The 21,552-nt window shown below is 40.9% G+C and overlaps 2 protein-coding genes across 2 annotated transcripts in view; one reads left to right on the forward strand and one right to left on the reverse strand.

Annotated features, from left to right (window-relative positions):
* LOC142192512 (uncharacterized) overlaps positions 1 to 21,552 on the forward strand; it is a 207,719-nt gene that overhangs the window by 73,631 nt on the left and 112,536 nt on the right. The window lies entirely within an intron of this gene.
* On the reverse strand, positions 13,641 to 20,644 carry LOC142196841 (uncharacterized). Its single transcript, XM_075266824.1, has 6 exons — positions 20,572 to 20,644; positions 20,262 to 20,441; positions 20,060 to 20,183; positions 19,909 to 19,976; positions 19,328 to 19,403; positions 13,641 to 14,559 (listed from the first exon to the last, which is right to left on the reverse strand). The coding sequence occupies exons 1-6, from the start codon at positions 20,626 to 20,628 to the stop codon at positions 13,679 to 13,681; spliced, it is 1,386 nt and encodes a 461-aa protein (XP_075122925.1). The 5' UTR covers positions 20,629 to 20,644; the 3' UTR covers positions 13,641 to 13,678.

Consider the following 21,552-nt stretch of genomic DNA (forward strand, 5'->3'; position numbering starts at 1 on the left):
TTAGAGAAAAACTGCATTTGTGCCACTTTGGTTTTTGTCCACCGTGTAGCCATAGGGCCCGGTTACCTGTACTCTAAGGGTTGTTACAATTACAGCCATACCACACTTATGTATGTTATCATTATTATCATATTATTGTTGTTTTTAACTTTTGAACATTACACACAGGCCTCAGTAGTGATCCAGCAAAGGACTGCCTGATAACCTTAAAGGGATTCTACCATTAAAACATTTTTTTTGTGTGTGGATAAGACGTTGGAATAGCCTTTAGAAAGGCTATTCGTCTCTTACCTTTAGACGTGGTCTCCGCCGCGCCGGTTTTTACCGGTATGCAAATCAGTTCTTCTAACTTCTAGCAGAGCAGACTGCGCAGGTGCCCAGGTCACGGGAAAATAGCCGCTTGCACAGTATAGTTAGTGGCCATTTTACCGTGGCCTGTGCGCCTGCGCAGTCAGCTCTGCTCTGCTAGAAGTTATGAGCCTGCGCCGGAAGACATTGAACATGACGCGGCGGACGAAGAAGGAGGTGGCGCTTGGAGACACTTCTCTGGCAGCGGTGAGGACGCCCTCATCGCTGTTTCAGTGCTGGGGCCCGTCCCCATCCCTGCGACAGAACTCATTTGCATACCGGTATTTCTGAAGAACGGCGCGGCAGAGACCACATCTAAAGGTAAGAAACGAATAGCCTTCTAAAGGCTATTTCGACGTCTTATCCACAAAAAAAAAGTTTTAATGGTAGAATCCCTTTAAGGGAGCCTTCACACGTTACGCTGCGCTCATTCTGAATGTAAAAACACGTTCAGAATGAGCGCGTAAAAAGCAGCTCCCATTGACTTGAATGGGAGCCGGCATACGTGTGCTCCCCATTGAAATTTACCGTAGCCGTTATCCATGTTCATATCGTCCATATATCTATGTTGAGAGAACACGAGGGAGAAAACCCCTTGGGGAAGGGGTTGGGGTTAAATGGTGCATTGAGTACGGGCGTACGGATAGAGTCTCCCTGGCAATGCTTAGGTAGATCATTGTGAATGGGAACTTTACAGCCTGTTTTCTATTAAAAGGAGGTTAGATAGGTTAATAAAGCATATCATAAACATGCTTCCGACCCAAAAGCCAAAAAAACAAAACAACCCCTGCATCAAAAACTGTCACAAAAATGCAGGTGTGAATATAGTCTAATATTGTATTTAATTCTCGTACCAATTATCATTAAAATGAGTTAGAAAAAAAAAAAAAGTTAAATGTCTCCTGTCCTGTGTGAGTTCTCTGCTGTGTATAAGGAATATGTCCACAATTTTTAAAAAAATGTATTTATTAAAACCACAAAGTAAAATCTTTGACTTTCTTATAATCTACAAACAGATTGTAATTTCTTGATTATGAGGACGGCCATCTTGTCTGAACTTCTCTTCTGCTCTCTTAGCAATTATTATATTAATTAATTATTATTAAGTTGTATAGCACCAATAATCCCATGGTGCTCTGTACATTATTATATTAATCCCATGGTGCTGTACATTATTATATTAATCCCATGGTGCTGTACATTATTATATTAATCCCATGGTGCTCTGTACATTATTATATTAATCCCATGGTGCTCTGTACATTATTATATTAATCCCATGGTGCTCTGTACATTATTATATTAATCCCATGGTGCTCTGTACATTATTATATTATTTCCATGGTGCTGTACATTATTATATTAATCCCATGGTGCTCTGTACATTATTATATTAATCCCATGGTGTTGTACATTATTATATTAATCCCATGGTGCTCTGTACATTATTATATTAATCCCATGGTGCTCTGTACATTATTATATTAATCCCATGGTGCTCTGTACATTATTATATTATTCCCATGGTGCTGTACATTATTATATTAATCCCATGGTGCTCTGTACATTATATTATTCCCATGGTGTTGTACATTATTATATTAATCCCATGGTGTTGTACATTATTATATTAATCCCATGGTGCTCTGTACATTATTATATTAATCCCATGGTGCTCTGTACATTATTATATTAATCCCATGGTGCTCTGTACATTATTATATTAATCCCATGGTGCTCTGTACATTATTATATTAATCCCATGGTGCTCTGTACAATATATTATTCCCATGGTGCTGTACATTATTATATTAATCCCATGGTGCTGTACATTATTATATTAATCCCATGGTGCTGTACATTATTATAGTAATCCCATGGTGCTGTACATTATTATATTAATCCCATGGTGCTGTACATTATTATATTAATCCCCTGGTGCTCTGTACGTTATTATATTATTCCCATGGTGCTGTACGTTATTATATTAATCCCATGGTGCTCTGTACATTATTATATTAATCCCATGGTGTTCTGTACATTATTATATTAATCCCATGGTGCTCTGTACATTATTATATTAATACCATGGTGCTCTGTACATTATTATATTAATCCCATGGTGCTCTGTACATTATTATATTAATACCATGGTGCTCTGTACATTATTATATTAATCCCATGGTGCTCTGTACATTATTATATTAATCCCATGGTGCTCTGTACATTATATTATTCCCATGGTGCTGTACATTATTATATTAATCCCATGGTGCTCTGTACATTATTATATTAATACCATGGTGCTCTGTACATTATTATATCAATTCCCATGGTGCTCTGTACATTATTATATTAATCCCATGGTGCTCTGTACATTATTATATTAATCCCATGGTGCTGTACATTATTATATTAATCCCATGGTGCTGTACATTATTATATTAATCTCATGGTGCTCTGTACATTATTATATTAATCCCATGGTGCTGTACATTATTATATTAATCCCATGGTGCTTTGGGGGTTACATACAGTACACAAAATATACAAACAAATCTGATCCCAACAGTGTTCGCCTGGCACAGTGGGGTAGAGGGCCCTGCCCGCGAGGGCTTACAATCTATGAGGGAGAGGGATAGAGAAAGAAGGTGAGTGGAGAGACTGTACAGATGGCGGTGCGGTGATAGTGTTATTGGAGGTTGTAGGCCTTCCTGAATAGGGGAGTCTTCAGGGCCTTCTTGTGATTGTGGGGCTCAGTCTTATGTGTCTTGGTAAGGAGTTCCCGTGCATCCCCCATACTCTGGAGAAATCTCGGAGACGGTTGTGTGAGGAGTGGATGAGAGCAGAGCGGAGTAGGAGGTCATTGGAGGATCTGAGGTTACGTGTGGGCAGGTAGCGGGAGATGAGGTCATATATATATAAAATATATATATATATATATATATATATATATATATATATATATATATATGGAGGGGACAGGTGTGGATGAGGTCAGAGATATATGGAGAGGACATGTGAGGTCAGAGATATATGGAGAGGACAGGTGTGGATGAGGTCAGAGATATATGGAGAGGACAGGTGTGGATGAGGTCAGAGATATATGGAGAGGACAGGTGAGGATGAGGTCAGAGATATATGGAGAGGACAGGTGTGGATGAGGTCAGAGATATATGGAGAGGACAGGTGTGGATGAGGTCAGAGATATATGGAGAGGACAGGTGTGGATGAGGTCAGAGATATATGGAGAGGACAGGTGTGGATGAGGTCAGAGATATATGGAGAGGACAGGTGTGGATGAGGTCAGAGATATATGGAGAGGACAGGTGTGGATGAGGTCAGAGATATATGGAGAGGACAGGTGAGGATGAGGTCAGAGATATATGGAGAGGACAGGTGAGGATGAGGTCAGAGATATATGGAGAGGACAGGTGAGGATGAGGTCAGAGATATATGGAGAGGACAGGTGTGGATAAGGTCAGAGATATATGGAGGGGACAGGTGTGGATGAGGTCAGAGATATATGGAGGGGACAGGTGAGGATGAGGTCAGAGATATATGGAGGGGACAGGTGAGGATGAGGTCAGAGATATATGGAGGGGACAGGTGAGGTCAGAGATATATGGAGGGGACAGGTGTGGATGAGGTCAGATATATATGGAGAGGACAGGTGTGGATGAGGTCAGAGATATATGGAGAGGACAGGTGAGGATGAGGTCAGAGATATATGGAGAGGACAGGTGAGGATGAGGTCAGATATATGGAGAGGACAGGTGAGGATGAGGTCAGAGATATATGGAGAGGACAGGTGTGGATAAGGTCAGAGATATATAGAGAGAGGACAGGTGAGGATGAGGTCAGAGATATATGGAGGGGACAGGTATGGATGAGGTCAGAGATATATGGAGGGGACAGGTGTGGATGAGGTCAGAGATATATAGAGAGGACAGGTGAGGATGAGGTCAGAGATATATGGAGGGGACAGGTGTGGATGAGGTCAGAGATATATGGAGGGGACAGGTGTGGATGAGGTCAGAGATATATGGAGGGGACAGGTGTGGATGAGGTCAGAGATATATGGAGGGGACAGGTGTGGATGAGGTCAGAGATATATGGAGAGGACATGTGAAGTCAGAGATATATGGAGGGGACAGGTGTGGATGAGGTCAGAGATATATGGAGAGGACAGGTGAGGATGAGGTCAGAGATATATGGAGGGGACAGGTGTGGATGAGGTCAGAGATATATGGAGGGGACAGGTGAGGATGAGGTCAGAGATATATGGAGAGGACAGGTGAGGATGAGGTCAGAGATATATGGAGAGGACATGTGAAGTCAGAGATATATGGAGAGGACAGGTGTGGATGAGGTCAGAGATATATGGAGGGGACAGGTGAGGATGAGGTCAGAGATATATGGAGAGGACATGTGAAGTCAGAGATATATGGAGGGGACAGGTGGGGTCAGAGATATACGGAGGGGACAGGTGTGGATGAGGTCAGAGATATATGGAGAGGACATGTGAAGTCAGAGATATATGGAGGGGACAGGTGTGGATGAGGTCAGAGATATATGGAGAGGACAGGTGAGGATGAGGTCAGAGATATATGGAGGGGACAGGTGTGGATGAGGTCAGAGATATATGGAGGGGACAGGTGAGGATGAGGTCAGAGATATATGGAGAGGACAGGTGAGGATGAGGTCAGAGATATATGGAGAGGACAGGTGAGGATGAGGTCAGAGATATATGGAGGGGACAGGTGTGGATGAGGTCAGAGATATATGGAGAGGACAGGTGAGGATGAGGTCAGAGATATATGGAGGGGACAGGTGAGGATGAGGTCAGAGATATATGGAGGGGACAGGTGAGGATGAGGTCAGAGATATATGGAGAGGACAGGTGAGGATGAGGTCAGAGATATATGGAGAGGACAGGTGAGGATGAGGTCAGAGATATATGGAGGGGACAGGTGAGGATGAGGTCAGAGATATATGGAGAGGACAGGTGTGGATAAGGTCAGAGATATATGGAGGGGACAGGTGTGGATGAGGTCAGAGATATATGGAGAGGACAGGTGAGGATGAGGTCAGAGATATATGGAGGGGACAGGTGAGGATGAGGTCAGAGATATATGGAGAGGACAGGTGTGGATAAGGTCAGAGATATATGGAGGGGACAGGTTGTGGATGGCTTTGTATGTCAGCGTTAGTAACGAATTCTATTTGCTGGGCAACGCGTAGCAAGTGAATGGATTGGCAAAGGGGAGCAGCCGATGAAGAATGTGAGGTGAGGTGAATGAAGTGAGAAGCGTAGTTTAAGGTGGACTGGAGGGAGGCGAGAGTGTTTGCTGAGAGGCCATGGAGAAGGCAGGAGATTATGAGGAGCACCAACTAAGTATCAATGTATAAATAACACAAAAAATTCTTTTGATTTTAAATCTAAATTTATTGTTACAAAAAATTTCTTAATTGTAAAAAATATTGGTATCAGGAAAACACAAACACATAAAAACATTTAAAAACACCAGATGTCAAACAACAAGCGTGGAGGTCGCACTGGACTGAGCAGCTCCAGCAGGTGTATAATCTGCTAGTGGTGTAGGGGATGAAAACAGCCACAATAAATGTGTGTATAGAGAGGCCCAGTATTTTGTATATATAAATGTAAATAGGCTCCTATTGCCCACAATATCACAAGATCAGGGCACTAAATTGAATAGTATCTGTAGCATTGCAAAGATCATCCCCACTATATAGTAAGAGCATATAAGGTAACAGAACCAATGTAAAGTTACACACACATGCCAGTATTACATGAGCCAGCCTACATAGGACAAAATGTGAAGCATATACATAAACCACTGCTCACCAGCTGCGACCTCCACTCTGAGCCCCGACAGACCGTTTCGCCCCTGCTTCTTCAGGGGGGCTACAGAGTGGAGGCAGGAGGGGAAGCTTTTATAGGGTACACAATAGTAATTAATGGCGCCATTAATTCATTCAGGTGCAGCTCCCGCATCACAATGGTGCGAGAGCATCACATGACAATGCTTGAGCTAATCAAAACAGTAGGAGTGTCCAAAGGAGACACACATACAGCGTGTATAGAAGGGAAAACCACAGTCACCGCACATATAAACCGAGAGCAATGTCTTATATACGCCTGTGTATAGCCACCAGAGAGAAAAAGTGAACTATGGATGATGTTGATATACACAAAAGGTTTTCAAAAAGATATGAACTATTGTTACAGTACTACATATAAGATAAAACAAAAAAAAAAGAGGTAACCCAGCAAGGTTTTTTTCAAGATCAATATGATAAAGGTGCAAGAAAAAATGTGAAAAGTCAAGTGAAATATGCACTCGAATAAAACAAATGTGAAAACGTGAATTGAAGATGCCAATAAAATTTAATAAGACGATGGCAATAAAGTGAATCAAATAAGTGACAATATAATAAATAGTGAAAGTGTTCAAAAAATAAAAAGTATGTCTGTCTCAGTTAAAAACAAAATATTTAAAAAAAAAAAAAAATTTTTGAAAAAAATTTTTTTGAAAAAAAAAAAAAAATTGTTCTTTTTATTACAAATCTACAAATATGGAGTCCATACGTAGAAGGCTCCGATGGTAGAGAACGATGGCTGCAACTCTCCACATATGTGATCCCTTCCGTCTCATGGCAAAAACACTGAAAAGAATGTTTTATTTATTTACATGAGAAAAAACATAATATGTACACTCTACTGCGTCAAAATAAACTCCAAACAGACCCCAAATAAAAGGCCCCCCTCCCCAAAAGGTACGATACAAAACATCACATAAATCATTCAAAAACAATAAAAGCCAGAGAATGAATAACCTATATTAAAGGAAGCATCCAAAGCCCACCTTATCATTTAATCCCTTAGGTGATACAGTTTGCAACATTGTTATCCACTTCGTTTCCAATTGTAACAACCTCTTCTTAATGTCCCCCCCCACGTACACCCAAATGTACTTTGTCAATCGCCCTTACCTGTATGCGGACATCCCCCATGTGGTGGTCGCGGAAATGTTTTGCAACAGGTTTTATGTTCAGTTGCAAAGATACATCATTTGGATCCTGAGCCCTCCTGATGTCATGGATATGTTCCAATATTCGTACACGTAATTGGCGTGTGGTCATACCAATATAGATTTGTCCGCAGGGGCACGTCAGATGGTATACAACACCCTCACTGCGGCAATTCATACTGTGTACTATCTTATATTGGCGAGATCCTTGTGAGTCCTGAAAGGAGTCTGTTCTTATCATAAATTTGCATGCTGTACAGTGACCACACTCAGAGGAGCCCCATTTTGGACCTTTGCTAGAAAAGATAAATCTTGATGGTGGAGGGACGTAGTGGCTTCGGACAAGGTGATACCCTAGGGTTTTGCTACGTTTAGCCACCATTAGGGGTTCTGATGGCAAGATCTTTTCAAGTCTCTTGTCCTGTTTTAGAATCGGCCAAAATCTGGACATAGCATTACGTAGATCTTTCCACCTGCTATTGTAGTTGGTAATAAACCGTATCTGATTTCCTGCTCGTGGCCGTTTTTTGAAGTTGAGGAGATTACTCCTAGGTTCCTCCACTGCTCGGTTATATCCCCTTTCGATATCACTGGGTTGATAGCCCCGAGCCAAAAATCGTTGTCGCAGAAGGTTGGATTCTTCTTCAAATTTGTCAGGTAAGTCACAGATACGTTTAGCCCTGAGGAATTGTCCAGTCGGTATTGTTCTTCAATTCACGTTTTCACATTTGTTTTATTCGAGTGCATATTTCACTTGACTTTTCACATTTTTTCTTGCACCTTTATCATATTGATCTTGAAAAAAACTTTGCTGGGTTACCTCTTTTTATCTTATATGTAGTACTGTAACAATAGTTCATATCTTTTTGAAAACCTTTTGTGTATATCAACATCATCTATAGTTCACTTTTTTTTTTTTTTTTCTCTCTGGTGGCTATACACAAGCGTATATAAGATATTGCTCTTGGTTTATATGTGCGGTGACTGTGGTTTTCCCTTCTATACACGCTGTATGTGTGTCTCCTTTGGACACTCCTACTGTTTTGATTAGCTCAAGCATTGTCATGTGATGCTCTCGCACCATTGTGATGCGGGAGCCGCACCTGAATGAATTAATGGCGCCATTAATTACTATTGTGTACCCTATAAAAGCTTCCCCTCCTGCCTCCATTCTGCAGCCCCTGAAGAAGCAGGGGCGAAACGGTCCATCGAGGCTCAGAGTGGAGGTCGCAGCTGGTGAGCAGTGGTTTATGTATATGCTTCACATCTTTTGTCCTGTGTAGGTTGGCTCATGTAATACTGGAATGTGTGTGTAACTTTACATTGGTTCTGTTACCTTATATGCTCTTACTATATAGTGGGGAAGATCTTTGCAATGCTACAGATACTATTCAATTTAGTGCCCTGATCTTGTGATATTGTGGGCAATAGGAGCCTATTTACATTTATATATACAAAATACTGGGCCTCTCTATACACACATTTATTGTGGCTGTTTTCATCCCCTACACCACTAGCAGATTATACACCTGCTGGAGCTGCTCAGTCCAGTGCGACCTCCACGCTTGTTTGACATCTGGTGTTTTTAAATGTTTTTATGTGTTTGTGTTTTCCTGATACCAATATTTTTTACAATTAAATTTTTTTTTGTAACAATAAATTTAGATTTAAAATCAAAAGAATTTTTTGTGTTATTTATACATTGATACTTAGTTGGTGCTTTGAGTTTTTGCGGGTATCTTTGTTTTTTATCTAGTATTGAGATTGCTTTGGGTTTGAGATTGAGGAGATTATGAGGGCCTGGACGAGCATCTTTGCAGTTTCTGGGGTGAGGAAGGAGCAGATTCGATGGATGTTCTTGAGTTCGAGGTGTTGAGGGTTTGAACTTGCGGCATGAAAGATAGGTCAGAATCCAGGGTTATCCCAAGGCAATGGACCTGTGGGACAGGGGTAAATGTGGTTCCATTAACTTTGATAGATGGGTCAGGTGGTGGGGCCATACAGGATGGGCTGAAGATGATAAACTCTGCTTTCTCCATGTTGAGTTTGAGAAAGCGGGAGGAGAGGAAGGAGGCTACGGCCGCTAAACAATCTGGAACTCTGGCCAGCAGGGAAGTAATGTCTGGTCCAGAGATGTATATTTGGGTGTCATCGGCATAGCAATGGTACTGGAAACCATGAGATTCTATGAGTTGGCCCAGGCCAAGGGTGTAGATGGAGAACAGGAGGGGTCCTAGGACGGAGCCTTGGGGGACACCTACAAAGAGAGGGCGTGGTGAGGAGGTGGTGTGCGAGTGGGAGACACTGAATGTGCGGTCGGTGAGGTATGAGGAGATCCAGGAAAGGTCCAGGTCCGAGATACCAAGGGATGAGAGAATTTCTAACAGGAGGGAGTGGTCAACTCTGTCAAAGGCAGAGGAGAATAAAAAACAAAAGAGACACCGAGCACACTATATAGTGTAGAATGTCTGATAAATTTTGGTGGAAATAACCAGAAGATATAATTTAAAAGGACCAAATGGCCTCTCACCTGATGAGGTTGTGACAATCGCTCACAACTACATTTGGGGTTTACCGTCAAGTGGAGGAGGCAGCACGTCTGATGGACACCGGCCAAGGCCGGGGAAGATAGCGTTTTCAATTAAATGGAAAGACGGCGCTCTCAGGTCACAACAGGATTTTATTGAATAAGACAATGATGCACAACGCTAAAAAATTGCCGCGTTTCGAGCACACCTGCCCTTTCTCAAGTGCGTAACTTCACACAAAGCTCGGTCAGTCCGGAAGATGTATACAAATTGTAGGTCAGAGGAGAGGTCAAGGAGGAGGAGGACAGAGTAATGGCGCTTGGTTTTGGTGGTTAGAAGGTCATCAGTGACTTTTGTTAGGGTAGTTCCAGTGGAGTGATGGGGTCTGAAGCCTGGCTGTAGTCTGTAAAAGTACGGATGGACCGACAAGGTGTAGGAAGAAAGTGGTGGGAGTGATTCGGGTGAAGTGCGCACAAAAATGGCCGGAGCCGTAAAACTGTATCTCTTCAACACTTTATTAGCAAGCACCTCGCGTTTCGGGCTATATGCCCTTTATCAAGTGCAAATTAATCACTAAAATTAAAAATATAAGACAATATACAACTCATTGAAATTTACGTAAAAATGTGTAGGACATAATTCATAAGCACAGAAACTGATATACAATCCTGATATACAATAAACATTCATTGTATGGAAAGCAACGTTCCTTGTTCGAACCAGATATTAGAATAATTATTAAATAATATATAATAAATAATAGGTAGACTTCGCACCTGAAGCTCCCCTTCAATAATCTCATTGATGGAAGTCCCAGGCTCTTAGGGGCAGTCCTTAATCTACTTGGAGCTATAATGTTTTTCATGGCTCTCCTATGGGTGATGTTAGGTTTAGGTGGTAACATTTTGCTTAGAAAATGGACGCCACCAGTGTCACTTTGCTATGACAGCCGGGAGCCTTGTAAAGGCTCCCTGGCCTGTCATTCTATTGCAGGCTATGCTATGTAGCCTGCAATACAAGAGCCGGTTTTTTTCAATGCATTAGTGATCAGACCCCCTGGGGTTCAAGACGCCCTTAGGAGTCTAATAAATGCAAAAAAAAAAAAAAGTTTTAAAAATATTAAAAGTTAAAATCAACCCCCTTTCCCTAGAACACATATAAAAGTAGTTAAATACTGTGAAGCATCTACACATAAGGTCTCCCTGTGTTCTAAAATGCCTGCTCTACAAATCTATAAAACAGTAAACGTAGCGGGGAAAAAAGTCAAAAGTGCCAAATCGCCTTTTTTTTCACTGTTCTGCCTATGATAAAAATTTGAATAAAAAGTGATCAAAGCAATAGCAATTCCCCAAATTGGTAGAACTAAACACCCGCACTCTGCAAAAAAAGATGCCCCATACATCCCCGTATACGGAACTATAAAAAAGTTCCGGGTGTCAGAAGATGGAGACTTTTAGAAAAAAATTTTTTTAACACAGTTCTGGATTTTTGTTAAGGGGTTAAAATATAAATAGAACCACATAAATTTGGTATCCCCAGAATCGTACCGAAACATAGAATACAGGGAACAGGTAATTTTGGCTGCACAGTGAACGCCGTAAAACCGAAGCCCGTAAGAAAGTCGCGCAAATGCATTTTTTCTTCAAATCTTCCCCATTCTGATTTTTTTTCCACCTTCCCACTACATAGTCCAGAATAATTAATGGCAGCATCATGAAGAAAAAATTTTCCCGCAAACATTAAGACGTCTTACGGCTATGAGAGCGGAAAAATAAAAAAAGTTATGGGGTTTGGAAGGAACGAAAAATTTAAATTGAAATATGCCTGTGGCGGGAAGGGGTTAAAAGAAGTAACAAAATTAAATTGATGCTTATCGTCCATACCCCTCTGACCAGGTTTCGGACAGTCATTATGGGATAGTAAACTAGCTCGATGACGTGCAGCTTTGATGAGATCTTTTGGATAATGTTTCTCCTGGAATCTACGACCTAACGTCTTACTTTGTATATTATAATCACGATTACGTGTGCAGTTCCTTCTAATTCGTCGAGATTGACCATCCGGAACGTTCAACTTCCATTTTGAATAACGGAGACTTGTGAAATCCAAAAAGCTGTTGCAGTCTACAGTCTTAAAATGAGTTTTTGTTAGAATGTGATCCAGAAATTCAATCTGACCCTGTGAGGATTTGCCCGTAAGCTGTCTACCCATATTGTTTTTGATTCAAATACTCGCTAAGAGACAAAAAAAGAGGATTCACCCCGTCCCTGATAAACAATAGGTCATCTATATACCTTTTGAAATGAATAATTCGGGATCTCCATTCACGATGACTTAACATGTAATTCTGCTCAAAGGTACCCACACAGAGATTTGCGTATGCCGCCATAAACCGTGTACCCATTGCTGTGCCTCGGGTTTGAAGGTAAATTTTCGAATTGATGTTATGTTCTAGGATAAATTGTATTTCCCTCAGTAGGAAATCTTTTTGTTTTGTGGGTATAGAAGGGTCTTGGTCTAATATCGGTTTACCTGCTGCACTCCCTGAATATGTTGGATGTTACTATAGAGGGCGCTTTCATCCAATGTCGTCCCCCGATAGCTATTCTTCCATTCGATGGGCAATAAATAAAATTAAATGGGCAATTAAATAAATAAATTAATGACGTCTGCCGGATCCCTTAGATATGTCGGGAGCATATGTACGTATTTCTGTAACAGAGTATCTCTGTATTCTGATAAATTTCTGGTCAAGGAATGAACACCGGAGATCATTGGTCTACCGGGTGGTTTTAGTGGATCCTTGTGAAGTTTAGGGATATGGCAGAATAGCGCAATGGATGGGTTAGTCATAGTCAGAAACATCTTCTCTTTTTTTATTTAGAATGCCATCTTGAAAAGCCGCCTGTATGAGTCGATTATGCTCCAGAAGGTGTTGGTGTGATGGGTTAGTGGGTACCACAGAGTAATAGCTTGTATCTGACAGAATTTTAAGGGCTTCCTCCATATAGTCAGTTCTATTTTGAACCACAATTCCTCCGCCTTTGTCTGCGTTACGTACGACTATATTTGTAGTATTAGTGAGGGTCTTAATGGCCTTAATGTCAGATTTGCTTAGATTACATTTTTTAGGGGCAAAGTCACTATTAGTAAAAATCTTTTAAAAAAATCAGCTGCCACAAGGGAGTAGAAGGTCTCCAAGTTACTCCCTCGATCATGAGTGGGGTAAAAACTCGACTTCCTACCAGTTGACGTGAAGGGGGAAGCTGCTGCCACCGATTTTCGGGTTTAACCATATGCTGTTTTGAGTGCTGCGACTGTTCACAACTCTAGAAGGTAAGGGGCCACCTTTTGGCATATCTTACCTATCCAGTTATACACTATATTACCGCTCAGAGTCTCTCTCCCTTGTCTGTAGTCTGTCAAACAGCACGTTAGACGAGAGATAGGAGGATAGTTCAGAGTGGACGTGTTGCCCATACAGTGATCTGCTTTACAGTACTGACCTATCAGTGGCCTATGCGGTCTCTAGGACACATCGTAAGACAAAATAGAAAGTGACGATGGACAACAGAGAGCTGGGGACAGGTTAGTGTGATTTTTTTTTTTAGGTTACATCTGCCCCTCCAGCCTCCTCTGTGTGTTCTTCAACCTCTTCAATGATCAAAAATCAAAACGATCATTATGAGCACGAATATGTCTCCTTCCCGTGTGAGTTCTTTGATGTGGTACCAGATTTGGCTTCTAGGTAGAAGATTTCCGACATTCGGAACATATAAATGGATTTGATCCTGTGCGTGTTTTCCGATGTTTTGCACGACCTGATTTCTGGAAAGAACTTTTGCCACATTCTGAACATGAAACCGTCTTCTCACCTTTGTGAATTCTACGTGAATGTTTAACAAGTTCTTGTTTCGATATAAAACATTTGTCACAATCTGAGCATGAATATGGCTTTTCTCCTGTGTGGATTTTCTGATGTCTATCAAGATTGGCTTTCTGCAGAAAACACTTCTTACATACTGAGCATAAAAATGGCTTCTCCCCTGTGTGAATGAACTGATGCTTAACAAGAACACATTTACGATGAAAACATTTGCCACAGTATGAGCAGGCGAAGGGCTTCTCTCCTGTGTGAGTTCTCTGATGCATTACAAGATGTGTTTTCTGGGTAAAGCATTTCCCACATTCTGAGCATGAAAATGGTTTTGTCCCTGTGTGAATTCTCTCATGTCTAGCAAGGCTTGATTTATCTGTAAAACATTTTCCACATTCTGAACAAGAACAGGCCTTCCTTCTTCCATGAGTTTTTTGATGTTCGGCAAGCTTCGCTTTCCAAGTAAAACATTTCTCACAATCTGAAGATAACAATGACTTCTCCCCAATGTGAGTATTGTGACATTCATCAGCCCTTGTGTGATGTGTAGTCTGGGAGCTACAAGAAAGATCTTTCTCCTGAAGCCCTGAGGGTTTATCTGGGGTAATGACATGTTCTTCATGTGGATCTTGTGTGATACCAAGATCCTCTGCTTTATAATCTGTAGATATCAGATGTCCTTCTGAGCTCCCGGTACAGTTATCTGACAAGAAGAAAACTGATGTTACTATTTTTACATCATGTAAACCTTAAAAGATAAATTAATATTTTATAACATTCTTCGTATAATATGTCCATAATGTAAGAAATAACACAATGATAACTCTCTGAGTACAGGTAATGTAGTAGATGTCACCGGCAGTCCTATGAAAAAGTTTGGGCACCCCTATTAATCTTAATCATTTTTAGTTCTAAATATTTTGGTGTTTGCAGCAGCCATTTCAGTTTGATATATCTAATAACTGATGGACACAGTAATATTTCAGGATTGAAATGAGGTTTATTGTACTAACAGAAAATGTGCACTATGCATTAAACCAAAATTTGACTGGTGCAAAAATATGGGCACCTCAACAGAAAAGTGACATTAATATTTAGTACATCCTCCTTTTGCAAAGATAACAGCCTCTAGTCGCTTCCTGTAGCTTTTAATCAGTTCCTGGATCCTGGATGAAGGGATTTTGGACCATTTCTTTCTACAAAACAATTCAAGTTCAGTTAAGTTTGATGGTCGCCGAACATGGACAGCCCGCTCTCAAATGATCTGAAAACAAAGATTGTTCAACATAGTTGTTCAGGGGAAGGATACAAAACGTTGTCTCAGAGATTTAACCTGTCAGTTTCCACTGTGAGGAACATAGTAAGGAAATGGAAGAGCACAGGGACAGTTCTTGTTAAGCCCAGAAGTGGCAGGCCAAGAAAAATATCAGAAAGGCAGAGAAGAAGAATGGTGAGAACAGTCAAGGACAATCCACAGACACCTCCAAAGAGCTGCAGCATCATCTTGCTGCAGATGGTGTCACTGTGCATCGGTAACTATACAGCGCACTTTGCACAAATAGAAGCTGTATGGGAGAGTGATGAGAAAGAAGCCGTTTCTGCACGTACGCCACAAATAGAGTTGCCTGAGGTATGAAAAAGCACATTTGGACAAGGCAGCTTCATTTTGGAAACAAAAATTGAGTTGTTTGGTTATAAAAAAAAGGCGTTATGCATGGCGTCCAAAAAGAAACAGCATTCCAAGAAAAACACATGCTACCCACTGTAAAATTTGGTGGAGGTTCCATCATGCTTTGGGGCTGTGTGGCCAATGCCGGCACCAGGAATCTTGTTAAAGTTGAGGGTCGCATGGATTCCACTCAGTATCAGCAGATTCTTGAGAATAATGTTCAAGAATCAGTGACGAAGTTGAAGTTACGCCGGGGATGGATATTTCAGCAAGACAATGATCCAAAACACCGCTCCAAATCCTCAGGCATTCATGCAGAGGAACAATTACAATGTTCTGGAATGGCCATCCCAGTCCCCAGACCTGAATATCATTGAACATCTGTGGGATGATTTGAAGCGGGCTGTCCATGCTCGGCGACCATCTAACTTAACTGAACTTGAATTGTTTGTCCAAAATCCCTTCATCCAGGATCCAGGAACTGATTAAAAGCTACAGGAAGCGACTAGAGGCTGTTATCTGTGCAAAAGGAGGATCTACTAAATATTAATAAAAAGAGAAAGCACCGCGCTACACCTAGTGCATTATCACTTGGTAACAGAAGATTCTAATAACAAGTGTAGGGATAATCACCTTATTCAGCTGTGATATGTCACAGCCCAAATATAGCTAGAAAAATAACACAGGGTAATCTCAGCAGCAGATCCAGCCGTATAGAAACGTAACAGACCAGAAAAGTAGGACCAACTTCATATAAACTCTATTTGCCACAGTATGAGTTAAGAAGTAAAAGATCCGCGCTTACCCTCAGGATAGTTGAATAATCGCCTTTATTTAAAAATCACAAACAGGGATCTTCATCACTACGCGTTACGGGACACCCTGGTCCCTTTTTCAAGTGCAAAAATAGATCAATGTTCCACAGTTTAAAAACACTAGGTTTAAATAGATCAGTAACTGGGGAAAGCCCTTCCCTATGGGCGTTTCCACATCACATGATTCCATGTTTCTATGGTCACAAATATAAACAGACAGGATATACATATAAAAAAACTTATCCAGCTTCAAAATAGTAACGAAACATGATAGTCACCTATTAGTGTGTGGATATATATTAATAAAAAGAGGTCAAAAGCAACTGCCCCAAAAAATGAGGCACTGCAAAAATATATATATCAGAAAACACACATGCATCTCCTCATTAACCCTTAAGCGGGGGGTCTAGTAGGAGAACAAAGGGTGTGCAATACCTCTGATATATCAGGGAGTTTATCCATCGATTCTCCATCCCCGATATATTACAGACCACTCCAAACTCTTACTGTCCATCATTTACCGTGGAACGCTACTGCGCTCCACCGGAAAAGAAGAGGCCGGTACATGCATGCATCATCCACATAACAGGCGCATGCGTGCTATCATGCCCCATACAGATAGAAAAAACTGATGTGCGCATGCGTTCAAACGCTCAAGACGGCCAATAGTTGTGTATACACACCCAAACAAGCGCAACCACGCCAATATCAATACGGGTATGCGCTTGACAAAAAGGGGGGGCATCTGACCCTAGTACTAATAGAATAAATATAAATATAAAATATCAGTGATTAATTCACTAATTTCAGGAGATGCATGTGTGTTTTCTGATATATATATTTTTGCAGTGCCTCATTTTTTGGGGCAGTTGCTTTTGACCTCTTTTTATTAATATATATCCACACACTAATAGGTGACTATCATGTTTCGTTACTATTTTGAAGCTGGATAAGTTTTTTTATATGTATATCCTGTCTGTTTATATTTGTGACCATAGAAACATGGAATCATGTGATGTGGAAACGCCCATAAGGAAGGGCTTTCCCCAGTTACTGATCTATTTAAACCTAGTGTTTTTAAACTGTGGAACATTGATCTATTTTTGCACTTGAAAAAGGGACCAGGGTGTCCCGTAACGCGTAGTGATGAAGATCCCTGTTTGTGATTTTTAAATAAAGGCGATTATTCAACTATCCTGAGGGTAAGCGCGGATCTTTTACTTCTTAACTCATACTGTGGCAAATAGAGTTTATATGAAGTTGGTCCTACTTTTCTGGTCTACTAAATATTAATATCACTTTTCTGTTGAGGTGCCCATACTTTTGCATCGGTCAAATTTTGGTTTAATGCATATTGCACATTTTCTGTTAGTACAATAAACCTCATTTCAATCCTGAAATATTACTGTGTCCATCAGTTATTAGATAGATCAAACTGAAATGGCTGCTGCAAACACCAAAATATTTAGAACTAAAAATGATTAAGATTAATAGGGGTGCCCAAACTTTTTCATAGGACTGTATGTAACACCACATATAACACAGTGATAACTCTCTGAGTACAGGTAATGTAGTAGATGTCACCGGCAGTCCTATGTAACACACAGATAACACTGTGATAACTCTCTATATACAGGTAATGTACTAGATGTCACCGGCAGTCCTATGTAACACCACAGATAACACAGTGATAACTCTCTATATACAGGTAATGTAGTAGATGTCACCGGCAGTCCTATGTAACACCACAGATAACACAGTGATAACTCTCTATATACAGGTAATGTACTAGATGTCACCGGCAGTCCTATGTAACACCACATATAACACAGTGATAACTCTCTATATACAGGTAATGTACTAGATGTCACCGGCAGTCCTATGTAACACCACATATAACACTGTGATAACTCTCTATATACAGGTAATGTACTAGATGTCACCGGCAGTCCTATGTAACACCACAGATAACACAGTGATAACTCTCTATATACAGGTAATGTACTAGATGTCACCGGCAGTCCTATGTAACACCACATATAACACTGTGATAACTCTCTATATACAGGTAATGTAGTAGATGTCACCGGCAGTCCTATGTAACACCACAGATAACACAGTGATAACTCTCTATATACAGGTAATGTAGTAGATGTCACCGGCAGTCCTATGTAACACCACAGATAACACAGTGATAACTCTCTATATACAGGTAATGTAGTAGATGTCACCGGCAGTCCTATGTAACACCACAGATAACACAGTGATAACTCTCTATATACAGGTAATGTAGTAGATGTCACCGGCAGTCCTATGTAACACCACATATAACACAGTGATAACTCTCTATATACAGGTAATGTAGTAGATGTCACCGGAAGTCCTATGTAACACCACATATAACACAGTGATAACTCTCTATATACAGGTAATGTAGTAGATGTCACCGGCAGTCCTATGTAACACCACATATAACACAGTGATAACTCTCTATATACAGGTAATGTAGTAGATGTCACCGGCAGTCCTATGTAACACCACATATAACACACAAGGATACACTGCTCTGAACAGCGGGTTTCTTTAGCAATGACCTTTTGTGGATTCCTCTCCTTGTGACTGTTTTCTGCAGTCTTCCCCATGATTGTTCAGCCCACTGAACCAAACGGAGGGACCATTTACAGGTTCAGGTGTTTTGTGTTGATCTGCTGGTTAGTATCTGACATCAGAGTTTACTACATTCTAATTTTCTGAGATTGAGGCCTTTGGGTTTTCATTTGCTATAATAATAATCCACAACATTCAAAGATATAAAGGTTCGGAAGAGATTAAAGAGTATAGAGGTCTTTAATAATATGGATTACAAAGTTTCTTATATTCACCTGAACTGTTCATTTATGACAACTTGTTTTATAATTGGAGTTACACTTTAATTTGGATAAAGGCTAAATCAAGGAATATATGAAAGGAAACAGAACCTAAAATATTCTACAGTAATCTGTGACTTTTCTCTGCTTTTATTTAGTGGTTACCTGTAGGAAAGTTCTTTGTACGCTCCTCATCACACCACCGAAGAGGCAGCAGAGAGGAGAAGTCTCTGGGAATGTTCTAGATCAGGAGAAAAAAAATCATAAATTACTACAATAAAGAAAAGTGACCTGACAGGAGTTATCTGAGCCAAACATCGTCTGGTGTCCTAGAAACTGGACATATAGGTTAGATGATGGCTCAATGACAACCTTAGATGACAACTTAATGACAACCTCCAGACCCTCATACACATGTATACTCGGCCTGGCTAGACCTGCCTCAGGTTGTGTCAGTGGAGGAGATCAGATTCTACCAGATACATCCGGGGTTGTTTGTCTCAGGAGAGATAAAGGATCAGATCAGTAGAAATCCAACCTGATGGTTCCTTATTCCATCCAGCAGACTCCATAGCCAGAAGATTGTGAGAAGATCCAGACACCATGTAATGTCTATGGTCAGCTTTATCCTCCATCTCCACCTCTCATTACACAAGAATAAAACATCTAATACTGCTGGAGAACCCAAGACTGACCACAAGGACTTCACAGCCCGTCTACACATCATAGGGAATATCTCCATCTACCTGATCATCATCCTGTGGAAGAAGAGGACTGGGACATCTCTCCGGTGTTGTCCTCTTACTGGATCTACCTGTAGGAAACACAGACAGGGACTGAATTCATTCTGTACATACAAATAATGGAAGTCCATGTGTATATAGTCATGTCTATTACCTGCTGATGTGAGGGGCTGCTGGTCCTCCATCATCACCTCCTTGTACAGATCCTTGTGTCCTTCTAAATACTCCCACTCCTCCATGGAGAAATAGACAGCGACATCCTGACACCTTATAGGAACCTGACAACACAATGATACAGTCATCACCCCGACCCCTCCAGTTACTGTATAATGTCCCAGCATTCCCAGCAGTGTCACCTCTCCAGTCAGCAGCTCCAGCATCTTGTTGGTGAGTTCTAGGATCTTCTGTCCATTGATCTCCTCCAGTATCAGGGGGTGAGGCGGAGGCCCCAGGATTGGACTCAGGGTTCCTCCATATCCATCATACACAGGAGCCTGACAGCGCCCACTAGAGGTCTTCTTCACTACTGTGTAATCCTGGTTATGGGGAGACACATTAATAAATCTCACTACATACATGTCCAGAGTCCATCACCTCTCCAGTCATATCATCTGTTATTACTATAGATAAGAATGATGTCATGATGACATCATCAGAATCTCTCACCTCTCCAGTAAGCTGGTAGATGATCTCTAGGGTGAGATTTAATAGACTTTCCGCCATCTTGTTCCTGTCTCTTTCCATTCTCTTCTACAGGAGACATCAACTGAATGGATTCTATATTGTAAGAACCTGCAGATAAAGAAATGAGACAATGTAATGTAATAAATTACATAATAACATTTATAGTTTATCCACATGACAGTGTTTCAAGGCACGTTGTATATACAGGATCTTGGGGGGGGGTTCACATTTTTTATGCTATAACATTTACTGGCTTTATTGTAGATCTCTTCTCTTGAGTTTCTATCTGTTTGTCTGTTCTTTATGGGCGACTAAACCATTGGACCGATCCTCCCCAAATTTGGTACACAGGTACATCAGATGTCCAGAAAGGTTTTAGACTGGGCCTCAGCTCTGTAGGATGTACCGTTCCAGAAATACAGTATTCTCAAAACAATGAGCTACATTAGCCAATACAAGCCTGCAAGTCTTTGTCTTTCACTAATATTCCAACTGCCATACACCTGGTCACAAATCCCTTATCGGTCAATAGAAGCCTGCAGGTGCTTAGTCTCCACATGCATACAGCTGTACTCCATGTTTCCATAACAACCCTACCATTTTTCTACACTACACCCTTGGCAGAGAGGTGCATGCTGTGTATATGTAGAGATGTATCAGATCTGTGTGTATGTAGAGATGTAACCAAGCTATACATGTAGAGATGTAACAAAGTTGTGAATATAGAGATGTAACAAAACTGTGTGCTGTGATGTAGAGATGTAGGAAGGCTGTATGTGCAGTGTCTATTATTGCACTGACAATCTCTCTCCTTTCGTTTTCAGGATATGTTGCTTATGTTGGGTAGGTTTCCATAACAACCCCACCATTTTTCTTCACTGCTTTAGGTCAGCTTTAAAGGGGCAGTGGATGACACGGTTGCACAAGGTCACATACACACAGCTTTACTCCACATTTTCATAC

Source organism: Leptodactylus fuscus, chromosome 1 (assembly GCF_031893055.1).
Source record: "Leptodactylus fuscus isolate aLepFus1 chromosome 1, aLepFus1.hap2, whole genome shotgun sequence".
Taxonomy (NCBI): Eukaryota; Metazoa; Chordata; class Amphibia; order Anura; family Leptodactylidae; genus Leptodactylus; species Leptodactylus fuscus.